Source organism: Agelaius phoeniceus, chromosome 26, assembly GCF_051311805.1.
Source record: "Agelaius phoeniceus isolate bAgePho1 chromosome 26, bAgePho1.hap1, whole genome shotgun sequence".
Classification (NCBI taxonomy): domain Eukaryota; kingdom Metazoa; phylum Chordata; class Aves; order Passeriformes; family Icteridae; genus Agelaius; species Agelaius phoeniceus.
The window spans coordinates 4,452,064-4,466,300 of NC_135290.1; the positions used below are offsets into that span (position 1 = coordinate 4,452,064).

The 14,237-nt window shown below is 66.0% G+C and overlaps 1 protein-coding gene across 1 annotated transcript; it reads right to left on the reverse strand.

Annotated features, from left to right (window-relative positions):
- Positions 1–1,205: 1,205 nt before the first annotated feature.
- On the reverse strand, positions 1,206–7,583 carry C1QL1 (complement C1q like 1). The gene is made up of 2 exons (XM_054649815.2): positions 6,796–7,583; positions 1,206–1,812 (listed from the first exon to the last, which is right to left on the reverse strand). Exons 1-2 carry the CDS (start codon positions 7,357–7,359, stop codon positions 1,633–1,635), a joined length of 744 nt encoding a protein of 247 aa, XP_054505790.1. The 5' UTR covers positions 7,360–7,583; the 3' UTR covers positions 1,206–1,632.
- Positions 7,584–14,237: the final 6,654 nt, after the last annotated feature.

Consider the following 14,237-nt stretch of genomic DNA (forward strand, 5'->3'; position numbering starts at 1 on the left):
CCCGGCCCCTCCGTTTCAGGCGGGTTCCAGCTCCCGCGCCGCCTTTAAATTGCCCGCGAGGCCCCGCCCTGCTTCCTGATTGGCTCCGCGCCGCTTTCCGACTCCCATTGGCTGCGCCCCGCGCGGTGCCTCATGGGGGTTGTAGTTCCGAGCCCCGCGCGATGCCCTATGGGAGCTGCGGACTCGGCGCCGCCTGCGCCCCCTGCCGGCGGCCGCAGCGGCTGCAGCTCCGAGCCCCGGCGGGCGGCGGAGAGGGGAAGGTGCCGGGGGTCCCGGGGGGGGGGTCCTGGAAGGTCCAGGGGGATCCCGGGGGTCTTGGAAGGTCCCGAGGGGGCTTGGGAGGTCCCGGAGGGTTCCGGAGGGTCCGGGAGGGTCCCCGGGTTGCGCTTCGGTCGCGCCGTTCTCGGGGACCTTCTGCTCGAAGCTGCGATCCAGCCCCGGCCTCTCCGCCGCCTCCAGCCGGGATCGGTGCTGGGGAACAGCGCCGGGAGCCGCAGGGGCTTGGGACACACACGGAGAGCTGGGGGAGGGAGCACAGCTGGAACACGCACACACATCTGGAACGAACACACCTCTGGAACACAGATACCCCCCTCTGGAACACACACACACACCTCTGGAACACACACCCCCCCCTCTGGAACACACACACACACCTGGAACACACACACACCTGGGGGCACGCACATCCCCGTGACACAGACTCACCTGAGGGACATACGCACACACCTGGGGACATGAACACTCATTCTTGGGGACACACGGACACACACATACAGCCAGGAGGACACCCAGCCCCGTCCTGTCCCCAAGGCCACTCCGTGTCCCCAGGGCTCCCATCCTCTGTCCCCACCACAGCCGCTGGCCCCGGGCTCCCGCTGTCACCTCGAATCGCGCCGCGTCCCGCCCGTGCCGAGGCAGCGGTGACGGGCGCGAGTGCCCGGGGGTCCCGGTGGCTCCGTGTGTCCCTCCCCCAGCAGTGGCCGTGCTGTGTCTCGCAGGGGACACCCCCTCATGGGGACAGGGCTGGGGTGAGGGCGGCACCCAAGCGTCGCCATGACGGCGGTGCAGGGACACGGAGCCGCTCGTGGCTGGGCCGGTTTGATAAAGAAGCGGCCTCGGGGTGGGAGGTGTTGGTGGTGGCACAAAGACCCCGTCCCCCGCTGTTGGGGACACTGGGGACACACACAGCAGACCGGGACAGATCACAGCTCTGCTTTACCATGTTGTCACCCCGGCGGGCGCGGGGGGGGCAGGAGGGCGGCTCCCCCCGCCCCAGCACAGCCCCCCGGCCCGGGGAGCCCCGAGAGCCCCGGCAGCGCCCCAGGGCGGGCGGAGAGCAGCGGCGGGACAGGGGGGGCACAGCCGGGCATGGGGGGCAGCGCGGGGGGCACCCCCAGCCTCCTGCCACCCCCAAACCTCTGCAGCCCCCAGCCCTTGTGTGAGCTGACGGGAAAAGGAGGGCTTGGGGCAGCCGGGAGCGCGGGGAGGGGGATCCGGGGGCGGGCAAGGGGAGCCGGGGGGGATCGGGGGGAGCTGGGGGGCAGCAGGGAACAGAACCACGGCCCAGGGACGCCGTGGGACTGCGGGGTCACTGCGGGGAGGCCGGGGGGGATGCGGGGGGCGCCGGGCTCAGTCCGAGTAGATGATGAAGCCGGAGAAGGTGCTGTACTTGTTGTTGTTGCCGCCGTGGGCTTTGCCCCCGTCCAGCTTGATGAAGACCTCGTCCCCCGCGTCCAGGTGCAGGATGACGCTGTTGCTGGCGTAGTCGTAGTTCTGGTCGGCGTCCTGAGCGATGGCGCTGGCCCGGACCTGCCCAGGAAGGGGACACGGCGGGACCGGCTCAGGGCACGCCTCGGTCCCGCCTCACGCACATCAGATCCACCCCCCACCCCCCGGGGGAGCCAGGGGTGCCCGGGATCCCCCCCGTGGGTGAGCGGGTCCCGGGGGGGAGGCAGCACCGCCCGGAGCCCCCCCGGACCCGGCGGGCACCGAAACGGGAGCGCGGCGCTGGGTTTGACGGGGACGGTGCCACTGGGTGTGACTGCGGGTGTGGGGTCAGGGGCGGGATTACAGCCAGACACAGGACCCCACCGTGGTACAGGAGCGCAGCTCTGACACAGAACTCCAAATGCAGGTTTGGATCCAGGATTGTGGGTCAGACACAGCACCACAGCCCTGACACGGAACCCCAAATCCAGGCTTGGATCTAGGACCGTGGGTCAGGCATGGGACCATGGTCTGACACAGAACCCCAAATGCAGGTTTGGATACAGGAATGTGGGTCAGACACAGCACCACAGCTCTGGCACAGAACCCCAAATGCAGGTTTGGATCCAGGATTGTGGGTCAGATGTGGGACCATGGTCTGACACAGAACCCCAAATCCAGGTTTGGATACAGGATTGTGGGTCAGACACAGCACCACAGCTCTGACACAGAACCCCAAATTCAGGTTTGGATCCAGGTTTGGATCCAGGTTTGGACACAGGACCCTGAATCAGACATGGCACCACAGCTCTGGCACAGAACCCCAAATCCAGGTTTGGATCCAGGACCGTGGGTCAGATGTGGGACCATGGTCTGACACAGAACCCCAAATCCAGGTTTGGATCCAGGTTTGGACACAGGACCGTGGGTCAGATGTGTCACCAGAGCTCCACATGGGACCACGGCTCTCCCACAGGACCCTGACTCCAGGTTTGGACGCACAGCTCAGACACAGGACCTGGTCTCTGGGTTTGGATCCAGGGCCATGCCTGGGACACAGCACCCATCTCCCAGCCCAGCCCCAACCCAAACCCTGAACCCTGCATCCCGCAGCGCTTCCCGGGAGCTGCACGGGGACCGTGAGCGTGTGGCGAGGGCTGAACCCCCATCCCCGTGACACAGACCCGCACCCACCGCGGGACAGGATGCTCCCCCCAGAAACCCCCAAAGGTTTCCTGGGTGCCGGCAGGGCCGGAGGAGCCGTCACCGCCCGCAGGAGCGGTTCCGTGGCTGGAGCCGCTGCAGAATTCTTTGGGTAATCAAATCTCCGCCGGAGCCTCGCGGGGAGATCGCGGCGCTGGGTGACAGTGACAAGGCGGCTGCTGAAATCCCAAGTGAAATGCAGAAGCGCTGCGCCGGGAGAAGGTGCCGCTAATTACGAGCGACGAGAATCGGCTCTTAATTGGCTCGCATGGGCGAGCGGCTGCGGTGTCCCGGAGCGGTGGGACAAGGACGGCTGTCCCCTGCAGTCCTGTCCTTTGTCCCCAGGACAGGAGTCCCGGGGGACCACTCCTCACCCAGCTGCACCTCACCCGCAGCCTGCCATGCTGGGGCGGGACGCTGTAAACTCTGGAACCTACAGAGGGCCGGGCTGGTGGTGCCACAGGACTCACTTTAACATTCACCCCGTTAAAAGTCACCCTGTGCCCACCCTGCCACCGCGAGGGTCCCCACTGCAGGTGGGGGACCCCGAATCCCGGTCAGTCACAGCGCCCCAATCTCCTGGGCAGTCCTGCTGCGGAACGGGAGCGAGGGAAGAAGCCGTGAGGAAGAAGAGCCAGGAAAAGCCATTTGGCGGCGTCCCCCCCGCCACAGCTGGAGCTGCCCGGTGCCATCCGTCTTCCCTCGTTAAGGAGCCGCCTCATCACGGCGCGCCCGCCAGCCCTCGCTAACCAGGGAAGATAAATGGCAGCGCTGGGCCCGGGCTGAGCCGCTGCCGGCACCGCAGTGGCACAGGAGGGGCGCTGCCACCACGGCCACCCGCGATGGCTTCACCCCTTTGTGCTGTTCGGTGCCTCAGTTTCCCCATGGCACAGCGGGGAGCTGGGGGTGGCATGGCCCCAGCCTGGGCTCTGACCCCAGTGGCAATGCTGGGGGTGTCCCCGGCGTTAGGGACACTCTGGAGGGGTCCCCAAGGTGGCTGCACCCGAGAGCTTTCAGCAGCCAGGGGACAGTGGGGCGCTGCCATGTGCGGTGACACTTGGGGCCTCGGGGACACCACGTGCCCCATGTGCCACCATGGCCCAGCAGCACCTCAGGGTGTCTTTTGAGACCCCAAATGCAGTGGCAGATGCTCCTCAGGATCCTCGGGCCCAGCTCTGGGTGCCCCCCAGGGCCCTTGGGTGCACCAGCAGCTGCCCCCCGACCCCAGACAGGGCAGTGGGAGCCCCCAGGACCCCCCAGCACGTCCTTGTGTACCCTTGGGGACTGTCCCCAAGAGTCCCCTGGGGCTGTGACCCTCCCTGAGCCTTCTGGGGGATGGCCTTCTACAGCATGGGGACCCCAAAACCACCTGGTACCAGCCCTGCCCATCAATCAATTAATCAATCAATCAATCAATCAATCTGTCCCTCCGTCCGTCCACCTCTCACTGCCCTTGCCTTAGCTACGGGCTAATACAAATAATAATTAATGCTAATTAACCACCAGCAGCAGCTCCCCTGGCTCTCATTAACTCCAGCCCCGACTCAACGGTGATGGGCAGCCCCCAAACCGGCAGCACCGAGGGGATTTTTGGGGGGCCAGAGGGGGCCCCCCAAATTCTGACTGGCTCTGAATATGCCAGGATCGACCTTTATCTGCAGGGAACCCACACCATGACAGGAACGGGGGATTTTTGGCAGCAACCCCCTAAATAACCCCGTTTTTCAATTATTTGGGCCATTGAGGGGGATCTTCTTTCTAGATATCGATGCGGCGATGCCTTGTTAGTAATTAACAAGCCGTTAATTAAGTTGCATCGCCCGCCCGAGCGCAGCTCCTCTTGACAAGGGGCTCCATAGCTCCTGGAAATTCATCCAGAAATGTCGATGCCCCACAGATCTGAGGGGGTAGGAAGGGTTGGGGTGGTCCCCAAAAAGATTTTGGGGGAAGCCAAAGGGTTGAGGGGACTTTTTGGGGTGCTCAGTCCGGAGTGCTTGGGAGAAAGAGCCAGAAGTGCCAAGCGGCGCTGGAACCCCCCAAAATTTAAGGCTGGAGGGCGGGGGAGGACAAAAATAATCTCAATAAAAGGAAATTGGAAGTGTTTGGATGGAGAAAAGCTGCCGAGCGAGCGGCTCCTGCTGTGCTCCCGCTCGGAAGGGCTCGGGGAGGGTGACAAAGCTCCCGCTCCTCCTCACAGCCCGGCTCTTTTCGGGGTGATAACTCAGTTTTGGGTTAATTCGGGGTCCTGGATCCTCAGGACAAGGATGCATCGCGGGCTGTGGCGCCGGAGGAAGCGCCGGGAAGCGGGAGCAGAGTGGATGGACCCGCGGGAATGCCGGCTGCGGTGACATCCAGGGGAACTGAGCCCGGTGACATCCCCGGGGGGACACAGCCACATCGCGTCCCTCGAGTCGCGGCCGGGAGGGGGACGCGGCGTGGGAAAGGGGCGCCCCAAAAGCGTGTGGATGGCGAGGCTGAGTCCTGGCATTGGGGGTTCCAGCGGGATGAGGTGGTGGGGATGGGGGAGAGAGGAGGGGAAAGGATGGAGCCACCCTCGGGGTGTCCCCCGCGGGGTCCCCACGCAGCCCCAGGGGTGCAGCCCCCCAAAACCGGGGCAGGCGCTGCCCCTCTCGAAGCTACTGCGGACGCTGTCCCTGCCGAGGAGCCCTGTCCCCGCAGGGACCTCCGTGGGGACAATGGCATGGCCGGGAGGGACACCCCGGGGACCCCAAGGAACATCTCCGGGGCCAAGGGAAGAGCTGAGGGAACCCCTGGGGACACGCCAGGGTGGATGGTGACTGTCCCCAGCACTGGGAGAGGGACAGGGCACACAGAGCAGCATCTGGGAACGGGAGGAGGAGGAGGATGGGACACCCCAGGGTGCACCCAGAGCCCTGCACTGTCACTGGGAGAGGGACAGGGAACCCCAGGGTGCACCCAGAGCCCTGCACTGTCACTGGGAGAGGGACAGGGCACCCCAGGGTGCACCCAGAGCCCTGCACTGTCACTGGGAGAGGGACAGGGCACCCCAGGGCTGCTCCTTCAGGGCGGGGAGTACCCCGGGGACACAGCCAGAGGCTGTCATTGTCACTGGGAGGAGGATGGAGCATCCTGGGGGAGCATCTCCAGCATGGGAGGAGGATGGGGCATCCTGGGGATGCAGCTCCAGAGATGGGAGCAGGACAGAGCCCCTCGGGGTGCACCCCGAGTCCATCACGCCACTGTGAGGAGAACAGGGCACCCTGGGGTTACACCTCCGTGCCCAGGAGAAGAACGTGGCACCCTGGAAACGCACCCAAATCCCATCATTGTGACTGAGAGAGGGACAGAACATCCCGGGGTGCATACCTGGGGGTAGGAGAAGGACAGGGCATTCTGGGGGTGCACACAGAGCCCATCTTCAGCACTGGGAGAAGGATCAAGCACCCCAGGGGTGCGTGGCAGTGTCTGGGAGAAGGATGTGCATGGACCCAGAGCCCATCACTGCCGCTGGCAGAAGGATGTGACACCCTGGGGATGCATCTCTGGGGCTTGGAATAGGATGGGGCCCCTGGGGAAGCACCCAGAGCCCTTAATCAGCACTGGGAGAAGGATGTGGCACCCTGGGGGTGCATCCCCAGGGCCAGGAGAAGGATGGAGCACCCAGGAGTGCATCCAGGGGCCGGGAAAAGGACGGGGCCCGTGGGGAAGCACCCGCGGTCCATCATCAGCACGAAGAGAGGATGTGACAACCTGGGGGTGCATTCCCGGGGCCAGGAGAAGGATGGAACACCCATTCCGAGGCCAGGAAAAGGACGGGGAAGCACCCATCGCCCTTCTCCCGTGCTGGGGGACGGCAGAGCTCCCGGTCCCGCGGAAGGAGCCGGGATGGGCAGCCCTTACCTGCCCGTTCTTGCAGAGGTCGGCCCACATGCTGGTGCCGTCTCCGCCGCGCATGAGGACGTGGTAGGTGAAGAAGTAGGTGCCGGGGATGGCGCAGGTGAACTTGCCCGAGGCGGCGTCGTAGCTGTTGCCCAGGTTGGTGACCACGTCGTCGAACTTGAGCACCTCGTAGCCCTCGTGGGGGTTCTTGAGGCCGGCGTAGAAGGCGACCCGCGGCACGGTGCTGTAGGTGGCCGCGCTCACCGCGCCCGTAGCGCCCGGTCCCGGTAATCCCGGGGGTCCCGGTCTTCCTGCTTCACCCCGCGCCCCCACCGGCCCCGGCGGTCCCGGTTCTCCGGGCGGTCCCGGCGGTCCCGGTTTGCCCGGTCTGCCCGGTTTGCCTTGGGGACCCTGCACCAGGGTGGAGGGCGGCGGGAGGGGGCCGCGTTCGGCCGGTTGCTGGGGGGGGGCGGCGGGGCCGTAGGGCTCGCAGACCATCCGGCAGGTGCCCAGCATCTCGTACCGACCATCGGTACCGGCGGAGCTCACCAGCACCGGGATGAGCACCACCAGCACCAGAACCATCACCACCCCCGCCGCGGCCGCCAGCAAAGTTTTCCGGCCCAGGCTGAGCCGCCGCCCGGCCGGGGCGCGCTGGCGCCCGGGGGAGGGAATGGTGCCGGCGGGGGGGAGCAGGGCGGCGGCGGCGGCGGCGGCGGGGGGGGGGCTCGGGCTGGCGGCGGCGGCTCCGCTGCGCTCCGCTGCCTCCGGTGCGCCCCGCGCCGCACGGGCCACGCCCACCCCGCCGGGGCCACGCCCACCTCGCGGCAGGACACGCCTCCTCGATGCCGCCCATCCAACCCAGGACACGCCTCCGTCGGTGTTGACCACGCCCCGGGAGGGAAACTGAGGCACGGAGGTGGCATCGGCCCCGGCTGCCCCACTGACCCCTCTCCTCCAATGGGAGATCCCTCGGTGACCCGGCCCCGCGTGTCCCCACGCCAGACCCCGAGCACTGCGAGCGTCCCCGTGGAGCTGGGGACACTCCTGGAACCCGTCACTTGTGTCCCCAGAGCAGAACACCCCCGGGGGTGATCCCCAGGGCCCGCCCCTACTCCCTGCCTCAGTTTCCCCTCCCACACTTTGGGACAGCGCAGGTGACACCCAAGCGTCCATCGCGGTCAGCCGTGGCTCCGTGGGATGGGATGTCACCGCTGGTGGCACGGTGACAACGGGACAGCCGCAGGTGCCACTGCCGGCGTGGCCGGGCTGCCCGAAAGAGCCGTGCCCGGGGCCGAGCCCCGGAGGGCTCATGGCACGGGGACACGCGGCTGCGCCCGCTCCGTCGCCTGCCATCTCCATCAGCCTCGGCGGGGACAGCGGGACGCGATGGCAAGTGACAGGCGCCGCCAGCGCCGGGGGTGAGCGAAGGACGCGGGGATGGGGGAGGGCGACACGGACACACGGGCAGAGAGCGGCCCGGGGCCACTCCCAGTGCCGGCCCCACAGCGCTTGGGTGACAACGCCGAGGTGGCATCAGCCTCAGTGGCACCTGTGAGCTCCATAGGGTCATCAACCCCCTGCCCCCAGAAACGACCCTGGGGGTGCATCCCCTCATCCCCCTCGCTGCCAAAGCCCAGGGGACACACGGGGGACAAGCCCCAGCCCCGCCCCAAAAGAGGGGGAACCAAGGGGACTTTTGACAGCCATCGATCGCCCCCGCATGTCCCCCGGCTCCCGCAGAGGCTTTAATCAGCGAGCAGAAATCAATTAGCTACCTTTAAGGAGGCAATTATTCCTGGGGGCTTTACAAGGCTGGGGAGGGGGAGAGTATTTTGGGGTGGGGGTGCTGCCAGCTCTGGATCCCCTCCTCAAAGTTTGTTACCATTGTGTCACCAGCTGTTTCCCTGATGCTTTTCTCCATCATTTTTTGTCGCCCCCCCTCCCTCCTGCACACCCCCCCATTCCTCGTTATCTTTCTGTTTTAACAAGTGCCTAAAAATACGCCTGGCGAGGTCACGGGCTGCGTGAGTCACCAGCAGCACGGGGACAGGGTGGCCCGGGTGGGCAGGGGGCTCTGCGTGGGGACAGGGTGGCTGTGGTGGGGACACAGAGGGAGGACAGGCGCACACTGGCTGCATCAGGGCACTCGTCTCACCTGGAGGCTCAGGGGACATCCCTGGTCCTGGCTGCTGCATCCTCGTGGTGGGGACACAGCCCCAGGTCACCTTGTTGCCACAGGACATTGTGTCCCCTTGGCATAGTCACCACCCCAGGACACTGCATCGCTCTGGGCCATCCTGTCCCCATGGCAAGGCCACCACCCTCGGCCACCATGTCCCCAAGCTGTGGCCCTACAGCCACAGAGCCTGTGGGACAGCAGCACTGTATGGGGGGTACAACACCCCAGGTGACACTGGGGTGCTCCCTGTCCCCAAGCCCCTTGAACCAGCTCCATGGGCACAGGGAATGGATGGCAAAGCTCCAAATGGTCATGGCCGGGAGTGCAGGAGGTGGGAAAGGGACAAGGGACAAGGAGGTGGCAGCAGCTGTGACTGCCGTGGTTGTGGTGGCAGCGATGGCAGCAGCGATTGCAGTGACAGCAGTGACTCCAGTGGGAGGGGTGGTGGCCACAGTGGCTGTGGTGGCAGCGGTGGCAGCAGTGGTGACAACAGCGGCTGTCACAGCTGCAGTGGTTGCAGTGGTGGCTGCAGTGATGGTGGTGGCTATGGTGACAACAGTGGCAGTGGTGGCTGCAGCAGTTGTGGTGGCAGCAGTGGCGGTGGTGGCTGCAGGGCTGTGGTGGCAGGGGTGGCTGTTGCAGTGGTGGCTGCAGTGGTTGTGGTGGTGGTGGTGGCTGCAGAGGCTATGGTGACAGCAGTGGCAGCAGTGGCTGCAGCTCTGCAGTGGTGGCTGCAGGGGTTGTGGGGATGGCAGTGATGGCTGCAGCAGTGGCAGTGGTGGCTGCAGAGCTGTGGTGGCAGTGATGGCTGCAGCTGTTGCACTGGTGGCTGCAGAGCTGTGGTGGCAGTGATGGCTGCAGCAGTGCCAGTCGTGGCTGCAGAGCTGTGGTGGCAGTGGTGGCTGCAGAGCCGTGGTGGCAGCGGTGGCTGCAGAGCTGTGGTGGCAGTGATGGCTGCAGCAGTGGCAGAGGTGGCTGCAGAGCTGTGGTGGCAGTGGTGGCTGCAGCAGTGGCAGTGGTGGCTGCAGAGCCGTGGTGGCAGTGATGGCTGCAGAGCCGTGGTGGCAGCGATGGCTGCAGAGCCGTGGTGGCAGAGGTGGCTGCAGAGCTGTGGTGGCAGTGGTGGCTGCAGAGCTGTGGTGGCAGCGATGGCTGCAGAGCCGTGGTGGCAGTGGTGGCTGCAGCAGTGGCAGAGGTGGCTGCAGAGCTGTGGTGGCAGTGATGGCTGCAGCTGTTGCAGTGGTGGCTGCAGAGCTGTGGTGGCAGTGATGGCTGCAGAGCTGTGGTGGCAGCGATGGCTGCAGCTGTTGCAGTGGTGGCTGCGGCGGTGGCGGTGGCGGTGGCTGCGGCTCCTCTCGACGCCCGCCGCTCCTCTGCAAAGGTTAAGCAAACAGCAGCTCCCGCAGAATCGATGCCGGCCCAGCCCTCGGCTGTTTGCTTTGGCAACGCGGGCGGGGGCGGCTGGGCCGCGCTGGGGACGCCGGCAGCGGGGATGGGGACAATCGATGCTCCAGGGGCGCAGCTTGGGCCGGGGGTGGCTGTGCCCGGCACCTCCTGCTCGCTGTGGAACTCATGGAGGAGGGTTTGGGGAAGGGCACGGGTGGCCAGGCCAGGGCAGGGGGTTTGTGGGGGCTGGCACTGTGCCGTGCCTCAGTTTCCCCTCCTGGCATTGTGGCAGATGCTGCCCATAGGATCACGCTTGGCCAGGGGGGACAGGGACATTGTGCCACCGTGGCTCAGCCAAGGCGTGGCTCAGATAGAATTAAGACAGAGCTGGACGCAACCAACGAGCCCAATGTTGTCTCATGGTGACGAGCAGCCATTTGCAGGCCCCAAGGAGTTTGGATGATGCCCCAAATTCCAACTGTGTCCTCAGGATGGGCTCTGGAAGGACATGGGACAGGGGAGGGGGACATTCAGCTGTGGGCAGGGAGGTCCAGCTGCCTGCTGGCCTTGAAGGACACGTGGATGGCCGGGTGGTGAGCTTGGTGCTCACCAGTGCTTGGTGGCCAGCTGGCTCACCGGCACTGAGGGGGCTCGTGGGACACCCAGGCGGGCTGGGCTGGATGGTGGCTCGGTGTCCTGGCCGGCCAGTTGGCTGATTGGCTGATTGGCTGGCTGGCCAGTAGGCCACCAGTCTGTCCAGCTGTCCATCTGCTTGTCTGGCTAGCTGAGCAGTTGGCTGGTGGCCAGCCAGCACCATCCCAGCATGTCCCAGCCCCACACCAGGCACTGTCCCTTGCCCAGCGGGGAGAGCCCGGCCGCAGGCAGGGGGAGGGCACAAGGTGTGGGTGGCACATCCCCGTCGCTGTCCCCGTCACGCTGCCTCTCATTACGGACACGGCGGGGCTGTCACCCTCCCACCGCGCGGCAATTAAGGGCTGCCAACACCGGCAGTTAATTAGCGCCGGCGGTGAGCGCTGCGAGGGGACGGCGCACGGCTGGCGGAGGGGACGGGCTCGGGGATGTGTCCCCAGGGGGAGCAGCCCTGGGGGATTTGGGGTGCTGGGACAGCTGTGCTGTCGCGGGGGCGGGGTGTGACACAGAGGGGGTGCGCAGTGACAAGGGGGTGCCAGCGATGGGGTGTGCAGCGGTGGCACCGGGAGCGTCCTGCACGGTGACGGTGTGTGGCACCCCAGGCTGTGCAGTGATGGTGACGGTGGGTGACACGCCGTGGGCCGTGCAGTGACAGTGACACTGGGTGATCCACTGTGGGCCGGCAGTGACGGTGACAGTGGGTGACACCCCGTGGGCCACGCAGTGACATAGCATTGTGTGACAGCCCCAGCACCAGGCGCTGACGGTGACTCTGTGTGACAATCCACAGGAGCTGCGGTGACACTGCGTGGCACCCGGCGGCCCCACAGTGACAGTGACACCCTGTGCACTGCGCGGTGACAGTGACACCATGTGACACTCCGGGGAGCAACAGTGAAGCTGTGCAGCACCGCAGGGCTGTGCAGCAGCTCCGTGTGACACGAGTGGGGCTGTGCAGCCACGGTGACACTATGTGCCACCCCAGGGAGGTGTGCAGTGACACTGACACTGTGCCACACCCCGGGGGCCGTGCAGTGACAGTGACACCTGTGACAACAGACGCCATGCAGTGACACTGGTGACACCACACTCACCCCAGCCCGACCTGCTCCCCTTTGTGGCTACTGAGGCACCCGCCCAGTTCACACTTGGGGACATGTCCCATGGGGGGACATCACCCTGTACCTGCAGCTTCATGAGGGGACATCTGACCCCACCCTCTGCCCCAGCGGCTGTCCCATGGAGGGAGTGCCAAGGAAGGGGGGGCTCCAGGAAATGGGGTACTCCAGGGAAGGGGGTCTCAAGGAATGGGGTACACCAGGAAAGGGAGGTGGGCTCAAGGAATGGGGTACACCAGGGAGGGGGGATCCAGGAATGGGGTACACCAAAGAAGGGGGGCTCCAGGAATGGGGTACACCAGGGAAGGGGGGCTCAAGGAATGGGGTACAGCACGGAAGGGGGGATCCAGGAATGGGGTACACCAGGGAAAGGGGGGAGCCAGGAATGGGGTACAGCACGGAAGGGGGGATCCAGGAATGGGGTACACCAGGGAGGGGGTGCTCTGTGAAGGGGGTGCTCCAGGGATGGAGCTCCAAGAAAGGGGGGCTCCAGGAATGGGGAAGGGGATGCTCTGAGGAAGGGGTGCAGAGGAGAGGGGGTGCCCCAGGAAAGGGGTGCACTGGGGAAGGAAGTGCTCGGGGGGGCTGCTCCGGTTCGGAAGGGGGTGCAGGAGCAGGGGTGCGGCAGGAGGAGGGTCCGTCTGTCACGAGCCCCCGCCAGCCGCAGCAGAATCGATCCGGCCGCCAATTTGCACAGTCAAATATTTGGCTTCGCGGCGCGGGGCCGGCTCTGCTCGAGCTGCCCCGGTGGGCGCGGGCCCGCGGTGACGGTGGCGGCTGCTCCGCGATCGATGGCGGGACCTGCGGGGAGCTGGGGCGGCCTCAATGTGCGGGACCGGGGCTGGGGCCGTGGTGCAGCACCCATAACCCTCCATCAGCACCCGGGATCCTCCATCAGCACCCACAACCCATCATCAGCACCCAGGGGCCTCCATCAGCACCCAGGATCCTCCATCAGCACCCGGGATCCTCCATCAGCACCCGGGATCCTCCATCAGCACCCAGGGGCCTCCATTAGCATCCGGGATCCTCCATCAGCACCCAGGGGCATTGGGAGCCCACGTGGAGCCCGCTCAGGGGGCAGAACCTGTTCCAGGAGCGCAGGGCTCAGCCAGGGGGTCCTCCAGGCCCCCTCCATGGCCACCGATCACCGGTCCAGGGAGCTGAGCCATCTGTCACCGACAGGGGATGGCTGAGGCTTGGCCACACGGCCACTGTCACGGCCCCAGGTGGCCATGGAGCTCCATCCCTGGAGCACCCCCTCCCTGGGGTAATCCCTTCCTCAGAGCACCCCTTTCCCTGGAGTACCCCATTCCTGGAGCCCCCCTTCCCTGGTGTATCCCATTCCTGGAGCCCCCCCTTCTTTGGTGTACCCCATTCCTGGAGCCCCCCTTTCCTGGTGCACCCCATTCCTGGAGCCCCCCTTTCCTGGTGCACCCCATTCCTGGAGCCCCCCTTCTTTGGTGTACCCCATTTCCTGGAGCCCCCCTTCCTTGTGCTTGTCCCCGAGGGGATTTGGGATATGCAGGAGCGGGACTGGTGCAGCTGGGGCAGCTCCCACAGACGGGCACCTCACAGCTCCCACGGACACTACTCCAGAGCCCTTCCCCGTGGGTGCAGCCCACGCAGGGGGCTCAGCCCAGGCTCCCCCGGCCTCAGCGAGGCCCTGGATCCGTTCGCTTTCCCGGCCCCGCTAAACTCGTTAGCGGCGGGTGAACGTCAGCCCAGCCGGGCGGGAGCGAAGCGCCAAATGCGATTACGGCTCCGTCTCGCTCCATCCTTCCACCCCGGGCTCCATTTATCCGAGGGAGGCGGAACTGGCTCTTATCTCGGCCGAGAAATCGCGCTCCGGCTCTGATTGATGGCTGGCTGCGAGGGACTCCAGCGGCACGGCGCAATTACGGAGCGTTTAGAGCAGGAGGGGTCAGCGCTCGGGTACGGCTCAGGGAGGCTCCCTGGGGCTGCACAAGGACCACCAGGTCTCTCCTCCCTCCAGGTGGGTGAGACATGGGAGCTGTGGGTGCACACTGGGGCTCAGGGGAGGATGGAGGTGGATGAGTCCCTGGCCCCAAAAAGGGGCACATGGTGGCTGGGGACACCCCGGGCTAAAGGATGGCACAGGGGAC